The 21,237-nt window shown below is 50.8% G+C and overlaps 1 protein-coding gene and 1 long non-coding RNA gene across 3 annotated transcripts in view; one reads left to right on the plus strand and one right to left on the minus strand.

Moving 5' to 3' along the window:
* The window catches only part of TMEM120B (transmembrane protein 120B), a 41,637-nt gene extending 20,494 nt beyond the window's left edge, over positions 1 to 21,143 (plus strand). Inside the window, exons 3-12 of the mRNA XM_066260639.1 lie at positions 685 to 801; positions 1,504 to 1,563; positions 2,232 to 2,327; positions 6,628 to 6,717; positions 15,013 to 15,078; positions 15,607 to 15,668; positions 17,173 to 17,265; positions 18,642 to 18,706; positions 18,977 to 19,045; positions 19,470 to 21,143. Coding sequence (XP_066116736.1) covers positions 685 to 801; positions 1,504 to 1,563; positions 2,232 to 2,327; positions 6,628 to 6,717; positions 15,013 to 15,078; positions 15,607 to 15,668; positions 17,173 to 17,265; positions 18,642 to 18,706; positions 18,977 to 19,045; positions 19,470 to 19,583 — 832 coding nt within the window. The 3' untranslated portion in view covers positions 19,584 to 21,143. The remainder of the gene's footprint in view (positions 1 to 684; positions 802 to 1,503; positions 1,564 to 2,231; positions 2,328 to 6,627; positions 6,718 to 15,012; positions 15,079 to 15,606; positions 15,669 to 17,172; positions 17,266 to 18,641; positions 18,707 to 18,976; positions 19,046 to 19,469) is intronic.
* LOC136325768 (uncharacterized) overlaps positions 3,091 to 21,237 on the minus strand; it is a 41,626-nt gene continuing 23,479 nt past the window's right edge. Inside the window, exon 5 of one of the 2 annotated variants that reach the window (XR_010729307.1) lies at positions 3,091 to 3,119. This is a non-coding gene — a long non-coding RNA (uncharacterized lncRNA). The remainder of the gene's footprint in view (positions 3,120 to 21,237) is intronic. The other variant, XR_010729308.1, reaches the window with a different exon arrangement.

The following is a 21,237-nucleotide window of genomic DNA, read 5'->3' on the forward strand; positions in this document are numbered from 1 at the left end:
CAGGTCAATGCTTTATCCACTGCGCCACCACAGGTCAGGCCTGAGGACCCTTATTGCAAGGGTGTCTATGACTTGTTTTTCTAGCTTTGAGAGTTATATATCACCAAATAATAGTTTTACCTTGATTGGTTGACTGCTTACATGTTTAAAGCGCCTCCCTGTCTGCCCTTTTAGTAATCTTGAAGGTATCCCTTTAGAATAATGAGCAGAGCCCCAGTCCCTTTGTGTCGCAGCTTAGTCTGCAAAAGGCATGGACATATAATTCTCCTCTTGTAAACTTTCCATTTGGTTGGCTTCCTGTAATTAAATAAGTTGTTTGAGGGGAAAAAAGAATAGCAAGAAGAATAATATTGCTAGTAGATTTTCACTGATCCTATATATTCTGTGTCAAGTGTCATTCTGAATACATTTAATTGCCTTTACTCACTTACTTGTCACAATGGTATTGTCCACGAGGAGGGCTTAATGTAATTCCTGTTTTTTAGATATGGAAAATAAGGCAGAGAGACTAAAGGACATTCCCACAGTCACAGGGCAACTCAAACTCAGAAAATACAGGTTGAGAATTGATGTCGTGAGAAGCATTGAAATGGAAGGATGGGAGGGAGGTGCACAGAGCTTCCAGATTCTTCCTCCTGCCTGAGTAGCGCCCCTTCTTCCCCTGTACCACCCCTCTGACCACAGGTACAAGCGCCATGCCAGTCTTGAGGAGGCAGAGCTGGTCCAGCAGATAGGCACCAATATCAAGGAGCGGCAGAATATCTTCTTTGACATGGAGGCCTACCTGCCCAAGAAGAACGGGTAGGAGCTGGGAACTTACACACACACCCCACACCTGGCCCCTGCTGTGGGCAGACGCCCAGGCCTAGGACATCTGGTCTGAGTAACTCTCACCTTCCCGTTGGGGCGGAGGTTGAGGGGAAAGGCAGAAGTGAGGGCAGGAGAGAGAAGGAGGCTTCCTCACATGTCCCTCCATGAACACGACAGTGGCTACTGTTGGTGGGGGTACTGACTGGGTGGGGGCAAGAAGGAGCCTCCTGGGGCTAGAAGTGTCTTTGATCTGAGTGTTGGTTGCATGGATGTATAAATATGTAAAAATGTGTCACATTGTATGCTTAAGACTTGTGCACTTTTTCAGGTTATGCCTCAGTTTTAAAAAGAGTTGACTTTAAATTGACCTAGATATTGTACATATGCCTTCACCCTGTTGGGTGGAGCTTGGTCACACGTTCACATTAGCTACAAGGGAGGCTGGGAATTATGATCTCAAAGCCAGCTAATATGGTGAAATTGAGTCAGTCATGACTGTCATGTGTCACAGTCCTCACATTCTCTAGTTAATCATTATTCACACTTGCTGTGACGCCCACTGTACTGCTGAGTTTAGCATCTTATGTTCTATGTTGGTGGCTTAGGGTGTGCCTATTAAGTTTGAATATTTTCGGTTGGGGCTGCTCCTGGGGCCATTAGGGACGTGGCGGTCTCACAGTTCTTTCCTTCTAGGCTCTACTTAAATCTGGTCCTTGGCAACGTAAATGTGACCCTTCTCAGCAACCAAGCCAAGTAAGTGTCCCAGACCCCCAACTGGCTTTACGGAATCCAGGCATTTTGCTCTTTCAGTTCAGGAGAGATGGATCAAGCTAGACTTTCTGCATCAATGGAAAAACGTTAACAGTTGATGCTCTGCCGATGGGTCTTTCTGGCACTCTCCTCCTCAGTGGGAAGACTGCCTGGGAAGGCTTATTTCCTTCCTTCATGAAGTCCATATGTTGGGTGGACATGACTGCCAGTTTCCCACGAGAAATGGCTCTGCTCCCCGTTCCACGCACCATCCAAGGTTCCACGCATCTCCGAGGAAGCAGACAGTTGTGCCCACTGAAAATCTATCCATGCCTAGGGAAATGGAGCCGAGTGTTTCCACTGCATTTGCTGATTGGGGGAGGACCCCTGCCTCTGCTTCTTGACCATCCCCATGGCTCCTGGAGCCCTAAAGCAGGAGTCCAGGGACATGGGAGATTTTGCACTTCAATCTTCATTTCCTAATCAATCGTCACCATTCATTCTAGGTCAGGTCTCTCCCGTTAGTGGGATCGGCAGGTCCTTATGGGATGTGGGTGGTGGCATATCAAGGATCTGGTGGGGCAAGGGCCCCGCCCCAGGTGGGATATAGTTATATTACTGTACAGGTAGTAATAGTTATGTGACCTTGCCTGGCCCTGTCTGTGCCGTAGATTTGCCTACAAGGATGAGTATGAGAAGTTCAAGCTCTACCTGACCATCATCCTGCTCCTGGGGGCTGTGGCCTGTCGCTTTGTCCTTCACTACAGGTAATGCAGTGTGGCGGTGCGTGGGGACAGGCTAGTGCATGGAGAGGGGTCCTGAGAGCGGGATCCAGGGTTCTCCCGCATCTGCCGTATTTGGTGTGACAAGGTGTTGATAGAGAAGGGCCATTTCATCTGAGAAATAGCGGTCCTGTCCGCTGTATATCCCCCAACACGTATCTACTAAGCAGCTGCTGCGGAGGCCTTGGAATGTGGTAAAGAAAGGGCCCGATTTGGCATATTCATACAGAGGAATATTGTTTGGCCGTGAGAAAGAAGTGAAGCTCTGACAGGCTACAGCACAGACGTATCTTGAAAACATGAATATGTTATGTGAAAGAAGCCAGTCACAGGAGGCCACACACTGTATGGTCCCATTTATATGAAATGTCTCGAATAGGCAAAACCGTAAAGGCTGAAACAGATTGATCAGTGGTTGCCAGAGGCTGAGGGGAGGGGAAATGGAGAGTGACTGCAAATGGGGGTGGCGTCTCTTATGGGGTGATGAGAATGTTCTGGATGTAGAGAGCAGTAGTGATGGATGTAAAACTTTGTGAATATACAAAAAACCCACCAAATGTATACTCTACTTAATTATTTTTTCAAATGTGTACTTTAAAAGGATGAAATTTGCCTGACCAGGCTGTGGCGCAATGAATAGAGCATCGGACTGGGGTGTGGAGGACCCAGGTTTGAGACCCCGAGGTTGCCAGCTTGAGCGCGGGCTCATCTGGTTTGAGCAAAGCTCACCAGCTTGGACCCAAGGTCGCTGGCTCGAGCAAGGGGTTACTCGGTCTGCTGTAGCCCCATGGTCAAGGCACATATGAAAAAGCAATCAATGAACAACTAAGGTGTCACAATGAAAAACTAATGATTGATGCTTCTCATCTCTCTCCGTTCCTGTCTGTCTGTCCCTATCTATCCTTCTCTCTGACTCTGTCTCTGTAGAAAAAAAAAAGGATGAAATTTGTGGTATATGAATTATATCTCTTTTTTTTGGTTGTTGTTCAGTGAGAGGAGGGGAGGCAGAGAGACAGACTCCCACATGCACCCTGACTGGGATCCACCCATCAAGCCCACTAGAGAGCGATGCTGTGCCCATCAGGCTCTTTAGTGCCTGAGGCAGAGGCCATGGAGTCATCCACAGTGCCTGGCCCAACTTGCTCCAATAGAGCCCTGACTGGAGGAGGAAGAGAGAGAGAGAGAAGTGAGGGGGGAAGGGGAAGGAGTGGAGAAGGTGATGAGTTCTTCTCCTGTGTGCCCTGACCAGGAATCAAACCCGGGACATCCACATGCTGGGCCGATGCTCTACCACTGAGGAAGCCGGCCAGGGCCTGTATCTCAATTATAAAAAAGAGAGGAAAGGAGAGAGGGAAGAAGGAAAGACAAAGAAAGGAGAGAAAGAGAGAGGGATAGATCATAGACAGCCTGTGTTTGATCCTGGCTTTGAGACTAACTGACTGTTACCATGGGCAGGTTCCCTCTGGGCTCCTCAGTCTCCCCATCTGTAAAATGAGAGTAACATCAGCGCCTCCCTCACAAGGTTGTTGTGACGATTCAGTGCATTAACTGTCCGTGGAGGGCTCTGCCTAGTGTGTGGCACCCAGTGGTGCGTTGAGAGCGCCCACTGTTGCTGTGTGAGTAGGAGGAGGCCAGGGGCTGCAGCCACACTGCCCCAGGGGGTTTCTTTTCTCCGGGTGGCCCTGGGTGTTCTGCCCCAGGGAGGGTGGCCAAGCACAGCTTGCGCATTTGGCCCACATGTTAAGGGTTTATTTCCTAGTAGGAGCTTGGCTGGGAGTCCACTTGTTGGTCTGGCCACTTGAATGTCCAAACAAAGGCTCTTTTAGGTCCTGGGCCTGTGCCCGCCTGCTGCCTTGGGCCTGGCCTGTTTCCCTGGAGGGCAAAGGCTGCACACATCAGTAATGCCTGCTCACGCCCTTCGGGAAGGGGGTAAAAGTTCTTTTTTTTTTTTTTTTTTTTTAAATTTTTTATTTATTTATTTTTATTTATTCATTTTAGAGAGGAGAGGGAGAGACAGACAGAGAGAGAGAGACAGAGAGAGAGACAGAAAGAGAGAAGGGGGGGGAGGAGCTGGAAGCATCAACTCCCATATGTGCCTTGACCAGGCAAGCCCAGGGTTTTGAACCAGCGACCTCAGCATTTCCAGGTCAACGCTTTATCCACTGCGCCACCACAGGTCAGGCAAGGGGGGTAAAAGTTCTTAATGAACAACCAGATTCCCTTGTGCTGGGACATCAGGGCCCTGGAAGGGCAGACCTGTGGTGGGCTGACCATCTGTAAAGCTCACTGAGGGCTCTTGTGTTTCCATTTCTCCCCATCCCTTCCTGTATTGTTTCCAAAGGGTGTCATCACAAAGCACCACAGCTGGGTGCCTTAAAGCAACACAACTAGATTTTCTCACAGTCTGGAGACCAGAAGCCTAAAACTGAGGTGTCAGCAGGCCCGACCTTACTCTGAGGGCTGAAGCTCCTCCTGGCCGCTTCCAGCTCCTGGGGGTCTAGGACAGGGGTTGGGAACCTTTCTGGCTGAGAGAGCCATGAATGCCACATATTTTATTTTATTATTTTTTTCTTTTTTTGTATTTTTTTCTGAAGTTGGAAACAGGGAGGCAGTCAGACAGACTTCCACATGCGCCCGACTGGGATCCACCCGGCACGCCCACCAGGGGGCGATGCTCTGCCCTTCTGGGGCTTTGCTCTGTTGCAACCAGAGCCATTCTAGCGCCTGAGGCAGAGGCCACAGAGCCATCCTCAGTGCCCGGGCCAACTTTGCTCCAATGGAGCCTTGGCTGCGGGAGGGGAAGAGAGACAGAGAGGAAGGAGAGGGGGAGGGGTGGAGAAGCAGATGGGCGCTTCTCCTGTGTGCCCTGGCCGGGAATCGAACCCGGGACTCCTGCATGCCAGGCTGACGCTCTACCACTGAGCAAACCGGCCAGGGCCAATGCCACATATTTTAAAATGTAATTCCGTGAGAGCCATACAACGACGTGTGTATGTTACGCATTATCCAATAAAAATTTGGTGTTGTCTCGGAGGACAGCTGTGATTGGCTCTAGCCACCTGCAACCATGAACATCAGCAGTAGGAAATGAATGGATTGTAATACGTGAGAATGTTTTATATTTTTAACGTTATTATTTTTTTATTAAAGATTTGTCTGCGAGCCAGATGCAGCCATCAAAAGAGCCACATCTGGCTCATGAGCCATAGGTTTCCAACCCCTGGTCTAGAAGATGTTCCTTGGCTTAAAGCTGTTTCACTCCACCAGAAGGGCCATTCCGTGGTGCCTCGAAGTCTGCAGCTGGGTGGGCGTGGGCAACATCTTTTATTGTTCAAGTTGTGTCTTCCTTCCATTCCACCCCCACCCACCCAAGGGCCTTTATAGTCAGGGAGAAGAATCTCCCAGTTCACGGAGAGATGTGGAGGGGACTGGCATGTTTTCTCTCTCCAGTCATTTTTATTCCCATTCTGAATGGATCTTTATGACACCAGGAGGTACAGAGGCTCTTCCCCATTGAGGTAAAATCTAGAGCCTTCTTTAGGTCTTATCAGAGAGACTGGCCATGGTGGAGGAACTCTTTGTTGCAGGCTCTCTCCCAGGATCCTTCTCCCTGGAATGCTCATGGGGGGGGGGGGATTGGTTTTCCTATCTTACAGACGGAAAAGCTGAGGCCAGGCAGGTTTCTGACAAAGTTACACAGAACATGTCTGCCAGCCCTTCACTCTGGCTAGGGCACCAGCTGACTGGTCTACCTGCCCGTAAGGCCTGCTCTGGGCTGTGGTTGCTGTACAGGAGGCAGGAAATTCTTTTAAATTCCTCTTACAGACAGTTCAGAATTGTTTTGTATGTGCAGTGAAGTTTAGAGCTGGTTTAATGGGACAGGGGGAGTGTACATCATGACCCTGCAGATGGTTTAAAATAGCATCTCAGGTTTCCTGCTGAAAGTCTTCCTTTCACCATCCCACCAGAAATTTCATATGGGACAGTAAGACTCTGGGAGGGAGACAGGTCGTGGTGGGCTAGGTGGCCGCTGAAGGGGGGGTATGCCTGCTGGAGGACTGAGGGCAGGTAGAATTCAGGTAGATAGGTGAGGAGAGGGATGAGCCTGGTGAAGGGAAGGCACTGGGGAGGCCAGCTGCCTTCCCAGGCTTCGGAGGGGGGGTCCAGCAGGCATGCCTGTGTGGGCAGCCTTTGGCCTGCTTTGCCATTCTGTTCAGCGAGGCAGGACAGACAGCCGTCCCTGGTTCTCATGCCTGCTCCCTTCCTGGGCCTGTCTCCACACCAGGGTCACGGATGAAGTCTTTAACTTCCTGCTGGTGTGGTATTACTGCACCCTGACGATCCGGGAGAGCATTCTCATCAGCAACGGCTCCAGGTAACTGGGGGCCTGGCGTGGGGGGATGCGTAGGGGAGGCCAAAGGGAGATCTGTTCTGAAATGGTGGCGGGTGAGAGCTGTCACCCTCAGCCTGCATTCCCTTTCTTTCCGGGGGGGGGGGTGTGGTGTGTCTGTGACGATTTAGACCCAGGGAAGAGGAAATCTGTGTCTGCTGCGGCGGCAGCATCACTAGCCGTGTCAGTCTCGTGTTTATAAGAAACCCTAACTCAGATGGGCTCCACATAACAGGAAATTTGTTTTGTCATATCAAGAAGCAGGTCCTTTGGGACTGACTCCAGGTAAAGCTTAATCCAGGTGCTCAGACAGTGTCATCAGGACTCAGTTTCTCTCTGTCTCTCACCTCTGCCTTCTACTGTGTTGTCTCTTCTCAGTTTCCATGTATGGGCATCCAGCAGCTCCAAGCTCACATGCTTGCTTCTATATAGCATTCCCAGCAAAATAGGGCACATGGAGTCCTATTGGCGTTCACCAGATCACGTGCCCATCTCTGAGCCAATCACTGTAGCCAGAGAGTGAGGTGCTATGATTGGCTGGGCTCCAGCTTTGTGCCCACCCCTATGGCTGTCACTGGAAGCCTAAAAACTTAAGTGTCAGAAGGGGACTGGTTCCTCAGAGGAAAACGGGAATACTGTCACTAGAAGGATGAGTGGATTCTGGTGACAAGAGTAATGGGGTCTTCCATAGGGAGATGAGAGTGTCAGGACTCAGTTAAGATCCAAGGCCTGCTACCTGCAGGTCCCATTTTCAAATGAGAGGGCCATTTGAACCTTTATACACCATTTGTGCCCCTGTCCTTTCCCAAAACAAGAAATAGCAACACCCCCCCTCCAGGGGCTAGTAAGGAACAACCAGGAGCAAATATGTAATTGGGGGCATCTGCTAAACCGCCAAGTAAATTGCCACCTTCTCACTTTTCTGCCCAGTGGTCTCTTAGGGAAGATCCCTGCTTTGCTGGGCCTTACCCTGAACATAGAGCCGCCAGGTAAGGATCAGGGGAAGGTGGCCCTTAGGTGTGGAGCCCCGTAGCGGGCAGCCCTTTAGAAAAAGTCAGTGCTTTTCAAACCGCTCCGATTCCCATCCCAGCCACACTGTTTTTGCCATGGCCGAATATCATCTGGACAGTTGTTTACCACATTTCAGATCAACTGTCCTTCCCTCTCTCTCTCCCTCTCTCTTTTTTTCCCACTTAAATATTTATTTAAAAAGGAAATGTTGTTTCACCACCTTACAGGGAAAAACAGCATCAATGGCAGGAAAGAGGAAGTAGTATAAAAATATCTTTTTGTTTTCACTGTCTGATTTATTGAAGGCTCTGGGCCTGAGGCTTGCTGTCTCTCTGTGTGTGTACAAGTGTAGGAAGGGTAACGAACAGATCTCGAGAGGTGTTGAAGATGTAGTCCCGGCATCTAACAGGGGAATAGAAAGAGACCGGAAGAGGGAATGAAATGTCACCTAGTGTTACCCTTGAGTATCATCTAACACTTGGTGATATGTGCCTCGTGCTTTGGGAAGCACTGAAGTAGAAAATCTTACCCGATAAATAACATTCATCGTTCACCTTGATTTTAGTGAAGAGTGTATCTTTCTGCTTTGGGGTGTGGTTGGAGGGGAGCCAGGGCAGCATACAGTGGGAAAATGGGGCCAGGGCGTTTGGCAAGGCCTCCTGGTTACTCATTTTGTTTCTGTACTTTGGGCTTGCTGTCAGTCTTAGAGTTTCACTCTCCTAATCGACTATTTTATTTTATTTTATTTTATTGAGAGGAAAGGAGAGAGAGAGAGAAGCATCAACTTATTCCATTTACTTGTGCACGCATTGATTACTTCTCACATGTGCCCTGACTGGGGTTTAAACCGGTGATCTCAGGGCCAAGCCGGTGCCTTCAGGATTAAGCCAGCACCCTCAGAATCAAGCTAGCACTCTCGGGGTTGATCCCTGACCAGGGCTTGAACTGGCAACCTTTGGGTCAAGCCGGTGACCCTGGGATTGATCCAGCGATCTCAGGTTCGGCAACTCGGATCTAGCGGGTGACTCTGGGGTCAGATCAGCAACCTTTGTGTTCCAGGACAACTCAATCCACTGTGCCACTGGGATGGACTCACATTAAGAATATTCAGGTCGGCCCTGGCCGGTTGGCTCAGTGGTAGAGCGTCGGCCTGGCGTGCGGGGGACCCGGGTTCGATTCCCGGCCAGGGCACATAGGAGAAGCGCCCATTTGCTTCTCCACCCCCACCCCCTCCTTCCTCTCTGTCTCTCTCTTCCCCTCCCGCAGCCAAGGCTCCATTGGAGCAAAGATAGCCCGGGCGCTGGGGATGGCTCCTTGGCCTCTGACCCAGGTGCTAGAGTGGCTCTGGTCGCGGCAGAGCGACGCCCCGGAGGGGCAGAGCATCGCCCCCTGGTGGGCAGAGCGTCGCCCCTGGTGGGTGTGCCGAGTGGATCCCGGTCGGGCGCATGCGGGAGTCTGTCTGACTCTCTCCCTGTTTCCAGCTTTAGAAAAATACAAAAAAAAAAAAAAAAAAGAATATTCAGGTCCTGGCTGGTTACCTCAGTCAGTTAGACTGAGCATCATCCCGAAACGGCACGTTTGCAGATTTGATCCATGGCTAGGCACATATGAGAAGTGACCAATGAATGCACAGCTAAGTGGAACAACAAGTGAATGCTTCTCTCTCTCTCTCTCTCTCTTCCTCCCCCCCCCCCTCCCTATCTATGTCTCTCTAAAAGCAATCAATTAAAAAAAGAGTGTTTGGGGCATGCTGTGTCTCTAATGGTCACTAACACTTTAGTAAGAGTTACTCTGGTCAGCCCTTTCTGTAGTGTGGTGAGCTGTGGATGGGGGGTTCACTAGAAAGAAGGGATCAGGGTTGAGTGGAGCCCCTGCCGGCATAGGGCATACCAGGAAAATGGGAAGGGGACAAAAGGAGAAAGTCGGGTTCCAAAGCCAAGGCTTGTTTGCCTCATGCTTTAGCAGGGGCATTTCTGGGGCTTTTCCAGACCTTTTCTAGAGTTCATGTTCTGACAAGACAGCAGGAAGTGTAATCTCTGAGCTTGTAATGCAGAGCTTGTGTATGGGTCCACTCTGCCCCTTAACCATCACTCATCACATTTATTATCTCCTGGTTGTGAGACACCGAGCTAAGGACTCTAAGATAGCTCACACTCTGGTGCCTTTCTGAGCATTCATAGAGTTAAAAAAAAAAACAAAAAACATTCATGGCAACAGTCATTCAGGAATCTCCAGTTATGACAGCACCATTTCTCCAGGCCTGTCCGGCCACTCAGCTGTGGATGTGGTGGCAGCGGGCAGCCTGGAATGGGTGTGGTGGGCCCATCCAGGTGCCTTATCTGTTTGGAATGACTATGGGGGTTGTGGCCAGATCAGGGTGACTTAACCTTGTGACTCATCCTCAACATCTGTTAGCCTTCATCTTCTGCCAGCTCCTTGTCAGAACCGATTTCTCCAGGGAGCAGGCAGGGGAGATAGATGCCTGTGAGGCTTCCTTCCACTCACACTTGGCCCTTCCCAGTGAATAGCTAAGAAACCAATAGCTGGGAGAGCACGGTGGGGAGGGGGAAGAGGAAGGGTTCAGGTTGGAATGAACTCTACCTTTCTCATGTCTGAAGTGTCCCAGGGCCCATCCAGGAACTCAGCTACCCAGTAAGTGCCCCATGGTCTTTGTAGAAATGAATTCAACCCAAGCTCTGCACTGAGGCAGGGTCCTTGAGGTCATACCAGTGTTCTAAGGACAGGTGGAGCCAATGGGCTTCCTGGAGGCTTGGTGCCCAGTTTTGGTCTGTCTGAGCTTCTTTCATCTTGTTCTCTCCATTGCCCTTAAGACTTGAGTTAGCGGTGTGGTCAGGGAAGCAGGCCTGCAGAGGTGGGGAGGGGAACTCCCCACCTGTAGTGGAGCCACCCTTGTTTTGTGTCTGATGCCTCCTAAGTGAGAAGTAGCTCATTAACTCAGTTAGTGCAAGAAGCAAGTCAACTTTACCTTGCAAATTTTGCAAATGATGGAAAACCACCTGGTAGGACTAAACATGCAGGGTATTTATGGGAGCATACAAATAGATAAAAGAAGTAAAAAAGGTCTCAATGTTAACTATTCCCTTTCCTTCTCCTTATTCTGTTGTCCCAGCACTAGCTCCCAGCACCCCAGGTTAGCATCCCACTGGATCAGCAATCCCAGAACTGTTTTCCTTCACAAATCTAGCTGTAATCTTGAGACAGACTTCTGATTGGCTAGGCTTGGGTCATATGTTCATCCCTGAACCAATCACTGTGGCTAAAGGGATGCAGAGCCCTGATTGGCTGGTGGTGGGTCATGTGCCCAGTTATATTTCTCAGCTCCACCCAACCATTCAGACTGGGTGTGGGAGTGAGCTGGTTCCCCAAAAAAGCTGAGGTCTGGAACCAGAATTGGGGTGATTGACAGGAAGGGAAAACAGCAGATGTCTCCAATAGTTCTGTGTGGGGACAAATAATGATGCAAGAATCATATTCATTTTTCTGGCTAGTCTGCTGGTGGACACCTGGCTCTAACAAGCTTTTTTTAAAAAAAATTTTATTTATTCATTTTAGAGAAGGGGGGGGGAGGAGCAGGAAGCATCAACTCCCATATGTGCCTTGACCAGGAAGCCCAGGGTTTCGAACTGGTGACCTCAGAGTTCCAGGTCGACGCTTGATCCACTGCACCACCACAGGTCAGGCTCTAACAAGCTTTTATAGTGACCTTTCCCGGGACACAGGGGCGTCGTGCTGGCAAGCAAGGGATCCTCAGTGTAGGAGCAATTCCTCCAACTGCCCAGATTCCTAGAAGCACAAAGCCAGAAACGGCTTGGAAATAAATAGTGGCTGGTGCCCATATTCTGTACAAACAAACACATGTGGCCAAAGTGTCCTGTAGGGAGGGCCACGGTGTACTGGACTCAATCCCCAGATACCAGGACTTGCTGCCCCTGTATTCTGGCAGGAGTGCGCCACTCTTCCTGGGGCAGCTGCTGTCCGCTCATGGAAAAGTCCACCAGCCCCTGAAAGCTTCGTTTCTGTCTAGAACAGGTCCACAGAGTGACTGCTACTAGGTACCCATTTCTTCATGGGGTGACAAACTTGTCCTAAATCTGATCGTGGTGACACTAGCACAAACGCTGTGAATCTACATTGTAAATGGGTGAATTGTATGGTATCTGAATGATATCACAATAAAAGTGTTATAGAAACACACACATGCACAGAAAGCTGCCCAGGGCCCTGGGGTGTGCAGGTGGACAATGGCACTGGGGAAGAAGTGCCTTCTAGCCTCTCCCACTGCCACTGAGCTGTGTTTATTGGTGTCAGCTGTCAAGCTGGGCTCTGGGCACAGCAAGCTGCTCAGACAGGCTTGTTGCCCAGAGCCAGTGTCTGGCTCCGGCCACCAAGGGAGACAAGGTATTTCTCAGGAGAGCTTTGGGAAGTTGGACAAAGGAGCATGGCGCTTGCCAAGACCTGAGGACTTGTGTGTGGCTTTGCAGAGAACTGGGAAGGTTCCAGAGAGGCCGCTTGGGTGCCCTTCAAGCTAAAAGTCTGAGAGTGAGGCCAACTGTCTTTTATTAATCAGAAAATTAGTGCCAGGGGCCTCAGTGACTCTGATAGGCAAGACGGGGACATGAGGAACCAAAAAGTGAATGAATATATGTCTTGTCCCTTGAACTCATGTGGCACTGACAACTGTCTCCTGTCACCTCTGTGCTGGTAGCATCCAGACCAGCTATGGCTTTCACCAGATGCACTTCCTGAACATTGCTTCATTCATTTCAACATTTATTTAGTCCCTACTGCTTACCTAGTACTGTTAGTGCTAGCGGTAAAGGAAAAGGCCTTGTCCCTCACCATAACCCTTGAGGGACCCACAGGCCATTGTCTGAACAACTGTTTTACTCCCAGAACTATTGAGGGGCTGAAAAGAGAAGAGGGGGTGAGTAAGAGCCAGTCCCTGCTCTTAAGATGCCTGTGTTCTGGCTGGAAGGTTTTAAAACTGCTTACACCCACATATTAGCACAATGCAAATGAAAACCTCAATGACACACCAATGTTCACCCAATAGTTGGGCAGAAATTTAAAAATTTGGTATCAGGCGTTGGTGAGGGTTTGGGGAACCAGTCTCCTCTACTGCTGATGGGAGTGTAAGTTGGCATAGCAATTTTAGAGGGTAATTTGACAAGTCACAATGCACATACCCTCTGCGCCAGCTATCTCACTTCTTGGAGAAACAGTGTCATCCTACTAGGGGACTTCCACAGGGATGTCTTGGCAGCATCAAGGATGATTGTGACCATTGAGGAACACCAAGTAGACTACAACAGAGCCACATCCTGAAATGCCATGTGGCAGTTAAGAAGCCAGTGACGAATCTATAGGCAATAGCCTGAGAACCCAGACCAGAAAGCCGGCTGCGGGTTGATTTGAATGAAAAAGAAAGTCTGACCCAGCAGCTCATCCCACAGACCAGTAGATCCTCAAGCTCCTGCTTCCTGTGAGCAGCAGTGCCCTGGAGTTGGCACTGCTTGGCCCCTACCCCTGTCGGGTGGGGGGAGGGAAAAAGAAAGAGAGCGAGAGAAGGCCTAAGACAAACTCAGGGTCTTTGTAGGACAAAGGTGTTCAGTCTCGCATTCTTCTTAGGCTCCCCCCCCCCACACACACACACTGAGGAGGGAGTGACAACCAGGATTCCCCCTGCTGTGGAGAGAGCCCAGAACTAGGGGAACACTGGGTTCTGACAACAGGGTCCCACAGCTTCTGGACTAGAGAAATGAAACCTGTTGGGTGAGGGCTTGCTGTAGACCAGGGGTCCCCAAACTACGGCCCGCGGGCTGCATGCGGCCCCCTGAGGCCATTTATCGGGCCCCCGCTGCACTTCCAGAAGGGGCACCTCTTTCATTGGTGGTCAGTGAGAGGAGCACATTGACCATCTCATTAGCCAAAAGCAGGCCCATAGTTCCCATTGAAATACTGGTCTGTTTGTTGATTTAAATTTACTTGTTCTTTATTTTAAAATTGTATTTGTTCCCGTTTTGTGTTTTTACTTTAAAATAAGATATGTGCAGTGTGCATAGGGATTTGTTCATAGTTTTTTTTTACAGTCCAGCCCTCCAACAGTCTGAGGGACAGTAAACTGGCCCCCTGTGTAAAAAGTTTGGGGACCTCTGCTGTAGAGGAGCAGCGGGTTCCCCCAAGGTGTGGGGCCCCCAGGGAGCAGCCGTGCATGTGCTGTCAATTCTCTATGTCTGCCTGGGGTAATGTAGGTAGCTGCTGCGCTGTGTAAATGTGTGTGTGTGCTCTGTGTTTGTTCAGCACATTTCCTGAACATCTGCTCTGAGCAGGTACATCAGTGAACCAGATAGTTCTGGTGTTGATGTCTGAGTGGGGAACAGGGTTCAGAAAACAAACAAAAATAATAGTAATAATTGCAGATAGTGGTCAGCACCGTGAAGAAGATGAAACAGGATAAGGTGATCCAGAGTGAGACTGTCTGGCTGAGATCAGTTAGTTGGGGAAGGTTTTGGAAGTGATAACAGGCAAAACTTAACATTGGACCAGAAGCCAGGCAGGCCAGAGTCTGGGCGCAGAGAACAGCAAGTGTAAAGGCCCTGTGAGTCAGCTTGGGCTCCTGTGACAAACTATACAGGCCGGGCAGCTTAAACAACGGAAATTAATTTTCTCACAATTCTGGAGGCTAGAAGTCTAGGACCAAGGGACCAGTAGCAGGTCTGGTTGCTCCCGAGGCCTCTCTTTGTCTTGCAGACCATCCAGGTGTCCTCACGTGGCCTTTTCTCCGTGAGCATGCACCCTCCTCATGTGTCTCTTCCTCTCATAAGGACACTAGTCCTATTGGATCAGGGTCCGTCCTTATGACCTCATTTAGCTTTAGTGACCTCATTAAAGGCCCCATTTCCAAATACCATCACATTGGGAGCTAGGATTTCAACATGTGAGTTTGGAGGGGGGGGAACAGTTGAGGCCACTGCAGGTCCTGAGACACCAATGGTCCAGGAGGAGAGGACAGGGTAGTGGGGCATGTGGTCGTGAGGTCAGAGCTGTGTTCTCAGGGTCTCTGGGAGCCACTGCAGACCCGTGTGCTTCTCCGGGTCTCATGGCTCACCGATGGGTGTAGCTTGTGTCATCATGGGTCTCTGTCGGGCAGGGTGAAGGGCCACATCCCTGCACACATAGGCCGGGCAAAGGGGAGATGCATGTGTTCCTCTCCCTGCCTGAGCTTTCCCTCCTCTTGTTCTCTCCGAGAATTAAAGGCTGGTGGGTGTCTCACCACTATGTGTCCACGTTCCTGTCGGGAGTGATGCTGACTTGGTGAGTATCTCCTGCCCTGCCCCCCAGCCTCTGCTGGCCCTCCCCAGGTAGCTATGAATGGGGACCAGTGGTAGGTGATGGGGACCAGATGGCTTTTGAGGACCTTGGCCTGGGCTGACTTTGGGCCAAGAAGGAAAGTCAGAACTTACAACTGGGCCATAGGTAGTTTTCCTGGGACCTTGTCTTCTGCCTGCTGGCTGGGGCAGAGGTGACAGGGAGCGAGGCTGGACAGCATAGCTCAGGGGTGGGTCTGTGGGCACCAAAAAGACTGGCACAGAGGGAGGGGCAACTTGTGGGAACTTAGGCTTCAAAACTAGAAGGGCTCCCTTGGTCCCAGAACAAACTTGGAGCAAAGATGGAATTAACTGGGTCAAGCCCCAGGGACTCCGGTGGTAAAGAAGGGTAGACATTGGAGACTGGTTTCATTGTAAAAACTTTTCTTCTCCTCTCCCAGCTGGAACACGATGGGCGGGTGAACGTCTGATTTCCCAGCCCACCTCACCTCTGCCTTCTCCCACTTCTCTGCAGGCCTAACGGACTCATTTATCAGAAGTTCCGCAATCAGTTTTTAGCGTTTTCCATCTTTCAGAGTGAGTGTCCTGCCTGGATTTGGGAGGGGTCACAGTTCCCTGTCTCTGTAAGAGGTGTGGCTTTTCTGGAAGGGAGAAGAAACTAGGGGAGCTGGTTGGCCAGCCTGGGGCAGGGTCCAGAACTCTAGAAAAGAGCTATCCGCCCCCCTAGGTCAACTCCATCTTACCCTCCAACCCCCAGCCTCAGAGGAGGGGTGGCCTGCCCCACCCTGACCCCCTGGACCCGAACCAGACCAGTTGCAACCCCTGGGAACCCATTGGTGTCGGGGGCACTCATTTTGTTTTTCTCAAAATGAAAATATATATTCTTTTTCTCATTTAAGAATAGCTCTCTGACTTACGTACAATGCCCTGGTTGCGGGGGTTGCCTCTAGGAATGGGGAGCTTGGATGGCTGGAGACAGGGAGGAAGAGAGAGTTTTACTTTTCACTCTATGCTTCTTTTTTCCCTTTGAATTTTATACCGTGTGCATATTGCCACTTCAAAAACAGTCCAAATTAATTTTTAAATAAAACCCTGCTTACAAACAAATGCGAAACAAAAGCTGAGAAACGAAAGTTATGTACATTCCCGCCCTTAGGGGTGATCACTGTAAATAGGTCTATGTCCTTTCTAACATTTTTTTTTTTTTTTTTTGCATTTTCTTTTGCATTTTTCTGAAGCTGGAAACAGGGAGAGACAGTCAGACAGACTCCCGCATGCGCCCGACCGGGATCCACCTGGCACGCCCACCATGGGGCGATGCTCTGCCCACCAGGGGGCGATGCTCTGCCCATCCTGGGCGTCGCCATGTTGCGACCAGAGCCACTCTAGCGCCTGAGGCAGAGGCCACAGAGCCATCCCCAGCGCCTGGGCCATTTTTGCTCCAATGGAGCCTTGGCTGCGGGAGGGGAAGAGAGAGACAGAGAGGAAGGCGCGGCGGAGGGGTGGAGAAGCAAATGGGCGCTTCTCCTGTGTGCCCTGGCCAGGAATCGAACCCGGGTCCTCCGCACGCTAGGCCGACGCTCTACCGCTGAGCCAACCGGCCAGGGCCCTTTCTAACATTTTTATTCACAAGTAGTATGTACTGCATTATGTATCGTCTACAAGCATGGGACCCCAACCCAATGTACCTATAGCTTTGCTCATAACCTGGGTTGTTGTTTTTTTTCTTTTAACAATTACCATAGGCATTTTCCCACATCAGTACAAGTATTCCAGTACAAGTATAGAATTGTCTGTTGTTTTGGCGTTGCATCCAGCAAGTATCTTTTGAGTGCCTGCTGCATACCTAGGAAAACTCTATAAGTTTCTAGTCTAGCCGGGGCTCAGTTCGGTCCTCAGATATCCTTAACTCTCTTTGTATTCTGGAGAAAGGATAAAGTGAATTCAGACGTGTGCGTAAGTGCCAGGAGTGGCAGAGGGTTGTGCCCCAGGGCGCCCCTTGCCTTCTGGGCAGTGAAGACCCAACCCCTTCGTGGCGGAGGTGTCACTCAATCCTCTGGGCGCTGTGCTCCCCCTACAGGCTGTGTACAGTTTCTGCAGTATTATTACCAGAGGGGTTGCCTCTACCGGCTGCGGGCTCTGGGGGAGAGGAATCATCTGGACCTCACAGTGGGTGAGTAGCTCCTGCAGACCTGGCACCCACCTCCCCACAGTTGGAACACATGCCAGTAAGGACATAACAAGGCCTGCCATAGCAAAGCCAGGGCTGCTGGCCACTGCCTGAGTTGCTTTGCATAGGTCACTGGGGATTCCGGTTCAGCATGTGTGAGACCAGTTGTGTGTCCTCAGTGCTAAGTTCTCTCCTATTCTTTTCAGATACCTATATTTTTTGGGGGGAGGGGGGTCTGGGATTTATTGTATATATATAATGTTAGCCTAGTGTTATTGCACATATATATATATATGGGAATGTGTGTATAACTTCTTTTCTAAAGACTATATGATGATTTTTTTTTATTGGTTTTAGACAGAGAGAGGAAGGGAGAGAGAGAGAGAGAGGAAAGTATTCATATGTTGTTCCACTTAGCTGTGCATTCATTGGTTGCTTCCCATATGTGCCCTGACTAGGGATCGAACCTGCAACCTTGGTGCTTCAAGACGACACTCTAACTGATAGAGCTAACTGGCTAGGGCCTGTGTGTGTAGCTTTTTAACTCATAAGGCTGGGTGTTCAATCAGAAAACCTAAAACCTAGAGACCTTCCATCTAAACTTTCAGGGGAAACTATTTTTAATAAAACTGCTCTCTTTTAAGATGGTCATTTCTGTTGAATTGCTCCACAAAGTAGGCCCTACTTTGTTAAGATTCGATTGAAATGATGCTTTAAAAAAAAAGAAAGAAAAATCCACTATACAATGCAAATTAAAGAAATTATTAAAAACATAGTGACTAGACCTGACGGTGGGTAAAAGAGAGCGTCGACCTAGGATGTTGAGATCCCAGGTTAGAAACCCCGAGGTCGCCAGCTTGAGCACAGGGCTGCCAGCTTGAGTGTGGGATCATCCATACGATCCCAAGGTCACTGGCTTGGGCAAGGCCTCACTGCCTCAGCTGGAGCCCCCTGGTCAAGGCCCATATGAGAAGCAGTGAACAACTAAAGTGACGCAAGTATGACTTGATGTTTCTCATCTCTCCCCCTTCCTGTCTCTTTCTCACTCGCTAAAAGACAAAAATACAAGCAAACAAAAAGCATAGTGCCTGGTAGGTACACCAGTTTTCCACAAGTGTTGTCAAGCCCACTTAGGTCACGGTGACTTGAGGCATGAGAACGGTCAGGCCTGGTGACAGACGCTCTGTGTGTTGTCAGGGTTTTCATAGCACTCATGCACCTGGGAAGGGTGAGGGCTGCTTCCCTCTGTGAGATCATGCCTAGGCAATCTCAGGTGACTGGCAAGGCTGGGCCATGGGTGCTTGGCGGGCCATGGGAGCAGCCACACCCCCTCACACCAGCCTGCCCTCCCTCCCTTCCTCCCTCCCTCCTCTCCACAGAAGGATTCCAGTCCTGGATGTGGCGAGGCCTCACCTTCCTCCTGCCTTTCCTGTTCTGTGGCCATGTGAGTACCCCTGGAGTCTGTGGGTATCCCTAACTCTGGGCCTCTTCCCCATTCACCAGTCATACCCAGGCTGGGCCTCATAGGATACCGGGACTGGGACAATCTCTGGGTCCAGGGAGGCCAGAGGTAGGGGCCAGCACTTGGTGGGGGGTTCAGTATCTCAGGGCAGCTGAGAGCAGAAGCTGGTGTCCTGGTGCATCTCCCGGGGTATTCCCGTGTGGGTCCCCAGGGGAGCTGGTGGCTGAGCAGGACCTGCCTCTCCTCCTGCAGTTCTGGCAACTCTACAATGCAGTCACGCTGTTTGAGCTCTCCAGCCACGAGGAATGCAGAGAATGGCAGGTATGGGGGCATGGGGCGTGCATGTTGCCGTGTGGCAGTGGTCCTGGGGAAGGCGGGGCCGGCTTGGGGAAAATTCTTTCCTTAGCCATCCATTCCCTGTGCTCCTCCCCATGGGCCCAGACCTCTCTGCTGCTGGGGCCTGGGCTACGGTGGGAGGGTATTTGTGAGGCCAGGAAGCCCCTCAGTGAGGGTCCCCACTGAATACTACTACTGGGGCCGAAAGAGGAGCCCCCAGGACACTGCCTGACTGTGAGGACTCATGCCCTTCACCCGGCTGGCTCAGGTCTCTGCCTTCTGCAAACACCTGCAGTTTCCAGACAGCTTGTGCTAAGGGGGTTCTGAGGTCCGAGGGTGGGCTGGCGCCTCAGCAGGGGGAGCTGACACAGCCTTTTCTTCCTTCCCTCATTCCCTTGGGTCCCACCAGGTGTTCGTGTTGGCGCTCACATTCCTGGTCCTCTTCCTTGGCAATTTCCTGACCACACTCAGAGTCGTACACACCAAACTCCAGAAGAACAGAAACAAGGCAAAGAAGCCATGATCCACAGCATGGGACTGTGCCCCCCAAGCCCCCGGACTCTGTGACTGCGGGGGTCTCCATTGGCATCTTCACTGCCCATTTCTTCCCCAGCAGTGCCAGTGGCTACTGGCATCAGTGACCTCAGGGGCCAGTGGCCTTGCCAGGTGCGAGGCCAAGGCCCTCGTCCCCGACTGGACAAGAGGAATGTGACCCCAGCCTGTCTGCGCAGTATTAGCTGCCCCCTCCGTATTTATGACATATTTAATACCGGGCCTCCCTACTTCCCCAGAACCTTTCACCTTCCCTGTGCTGCTCGTGGCCAGACTGGGTAAGCCTTCCTGAGGGGTGGCTGAGCCGCAGGGAGCCTCTCTGTCCCCACTCCTTAGGGGAGGGTGTGGACGTGCCTCCTAGGGTGGGACTTCGCGGGGTGGACGGAAGCCCCGGCATCCTGTGGAGCCCCCCTCCCTGGGCACCTGCTTCTGCTGTAAGCTCCCACCTCCTCCTGGCCTCCGTTTCTCTGGGGGGCAGGTATTTAATTCTCAGAGAACCACTGTCTGTGCCTTGTGCTCTTTGTGCTCCCCAAACCCCCTGAATGCTGGCCACCTGGGGGAAGGGGCCCTACCTTCTTGGGGCCAGGAGTTCCTGGCCCCGGGAAGAACGGAGGGTGGGCGGGGCCTGAGGCAGGAGGGTTTTCTGAGGGTCACCACCAGAGGGCGCCCTGGGCTCTGCATAGTTTGGGTGGTTTGAGGGCATAATTTGACACTTGAAAGTTTGGGTCTGTTCTTGTGGTCTTCCTGACCCTCACCCATCAGCCCACCTTCCTTCCTGAATTCTTGCAGTGGGAACTCAGGGAATAAGACCAAGACCTCCAGTGCTGGCTGGCACTTCAGCCACCACAGAGGTTGCCCAACCTACTACCTCCCTCCCTTCTTAACTTCAAGGGTTCTAGAAGGTGGGGAGCCTGAACAATCTTACTTTCAGGTGGTTGCACAGGGCAAGTCCGCTGGTCCCCTCATGGTCCATTCTTTATTCGTTGGGGGGGTGAAGAAGCGAAGAGGTTCAGAAAATTCCCAGAACAGAATTTTCTGCCCCTCTTCCCACATCCAAGCCTATGCTGCCCTTAACAAAGCCTCTCCGACCAGGGTTCACAAATGGTGTCCATGGCCATTCTTTGACCCTCAAATTGGTTTAAATATTTTTTTTTTTTGGTTTAAATATTTTTAAAATAAGAAATCCCATCCCTTCCCCAGTAAGATTCCACATAAAAATCCACATTGCTACTTTCCCTAGAAAGATGGGAAGATCTGGCAACATTCCCACAGGACAGCTGAGCTGCCCTGGATGGTGCTTTGTTGTTTGCTGCCGACCCCACCACTCCCTTTTACCCCTGCCCTCCTTCGCTCTCCAGGCTTCCCATCTGCCCTTGAGGTACCTGGTTTTGTCCTAGGCTAGGCATCGTCAAACTTTTCCTATAAAGGGCCAGATGGTCCCTGTTACAACTACTTTAGCCTGCAGTTGTAGGGCAAAAGCAGCCCATGTTTGGGCATGGCTGTGTTCCAATAAAACTTTATTACAAAAACACACAGCAGCTAGATTTGGCTCACAGGCCATAGTTTGCTGATCTTTGTCCTAAGCCCTCATTGGCCCACAAAGTCTTTGACTCTGCTAGAACAAG

This window comes from Saccopteryx bilineata, chromosome 2, assembly GCF_036850765.1.
Source record: "Saccopteryx bilineata isolate mSacBil1 chromosome 2, mSacBil1_pri_phased_curated, whole genome shotgun sequence".
Lineage (NCBI taxonomy): Eukaryota > Metazoa > Chordata > Mammalia > Chiroptera > Emballonuridae > Saccopteryx > Saccopteryx bilineata.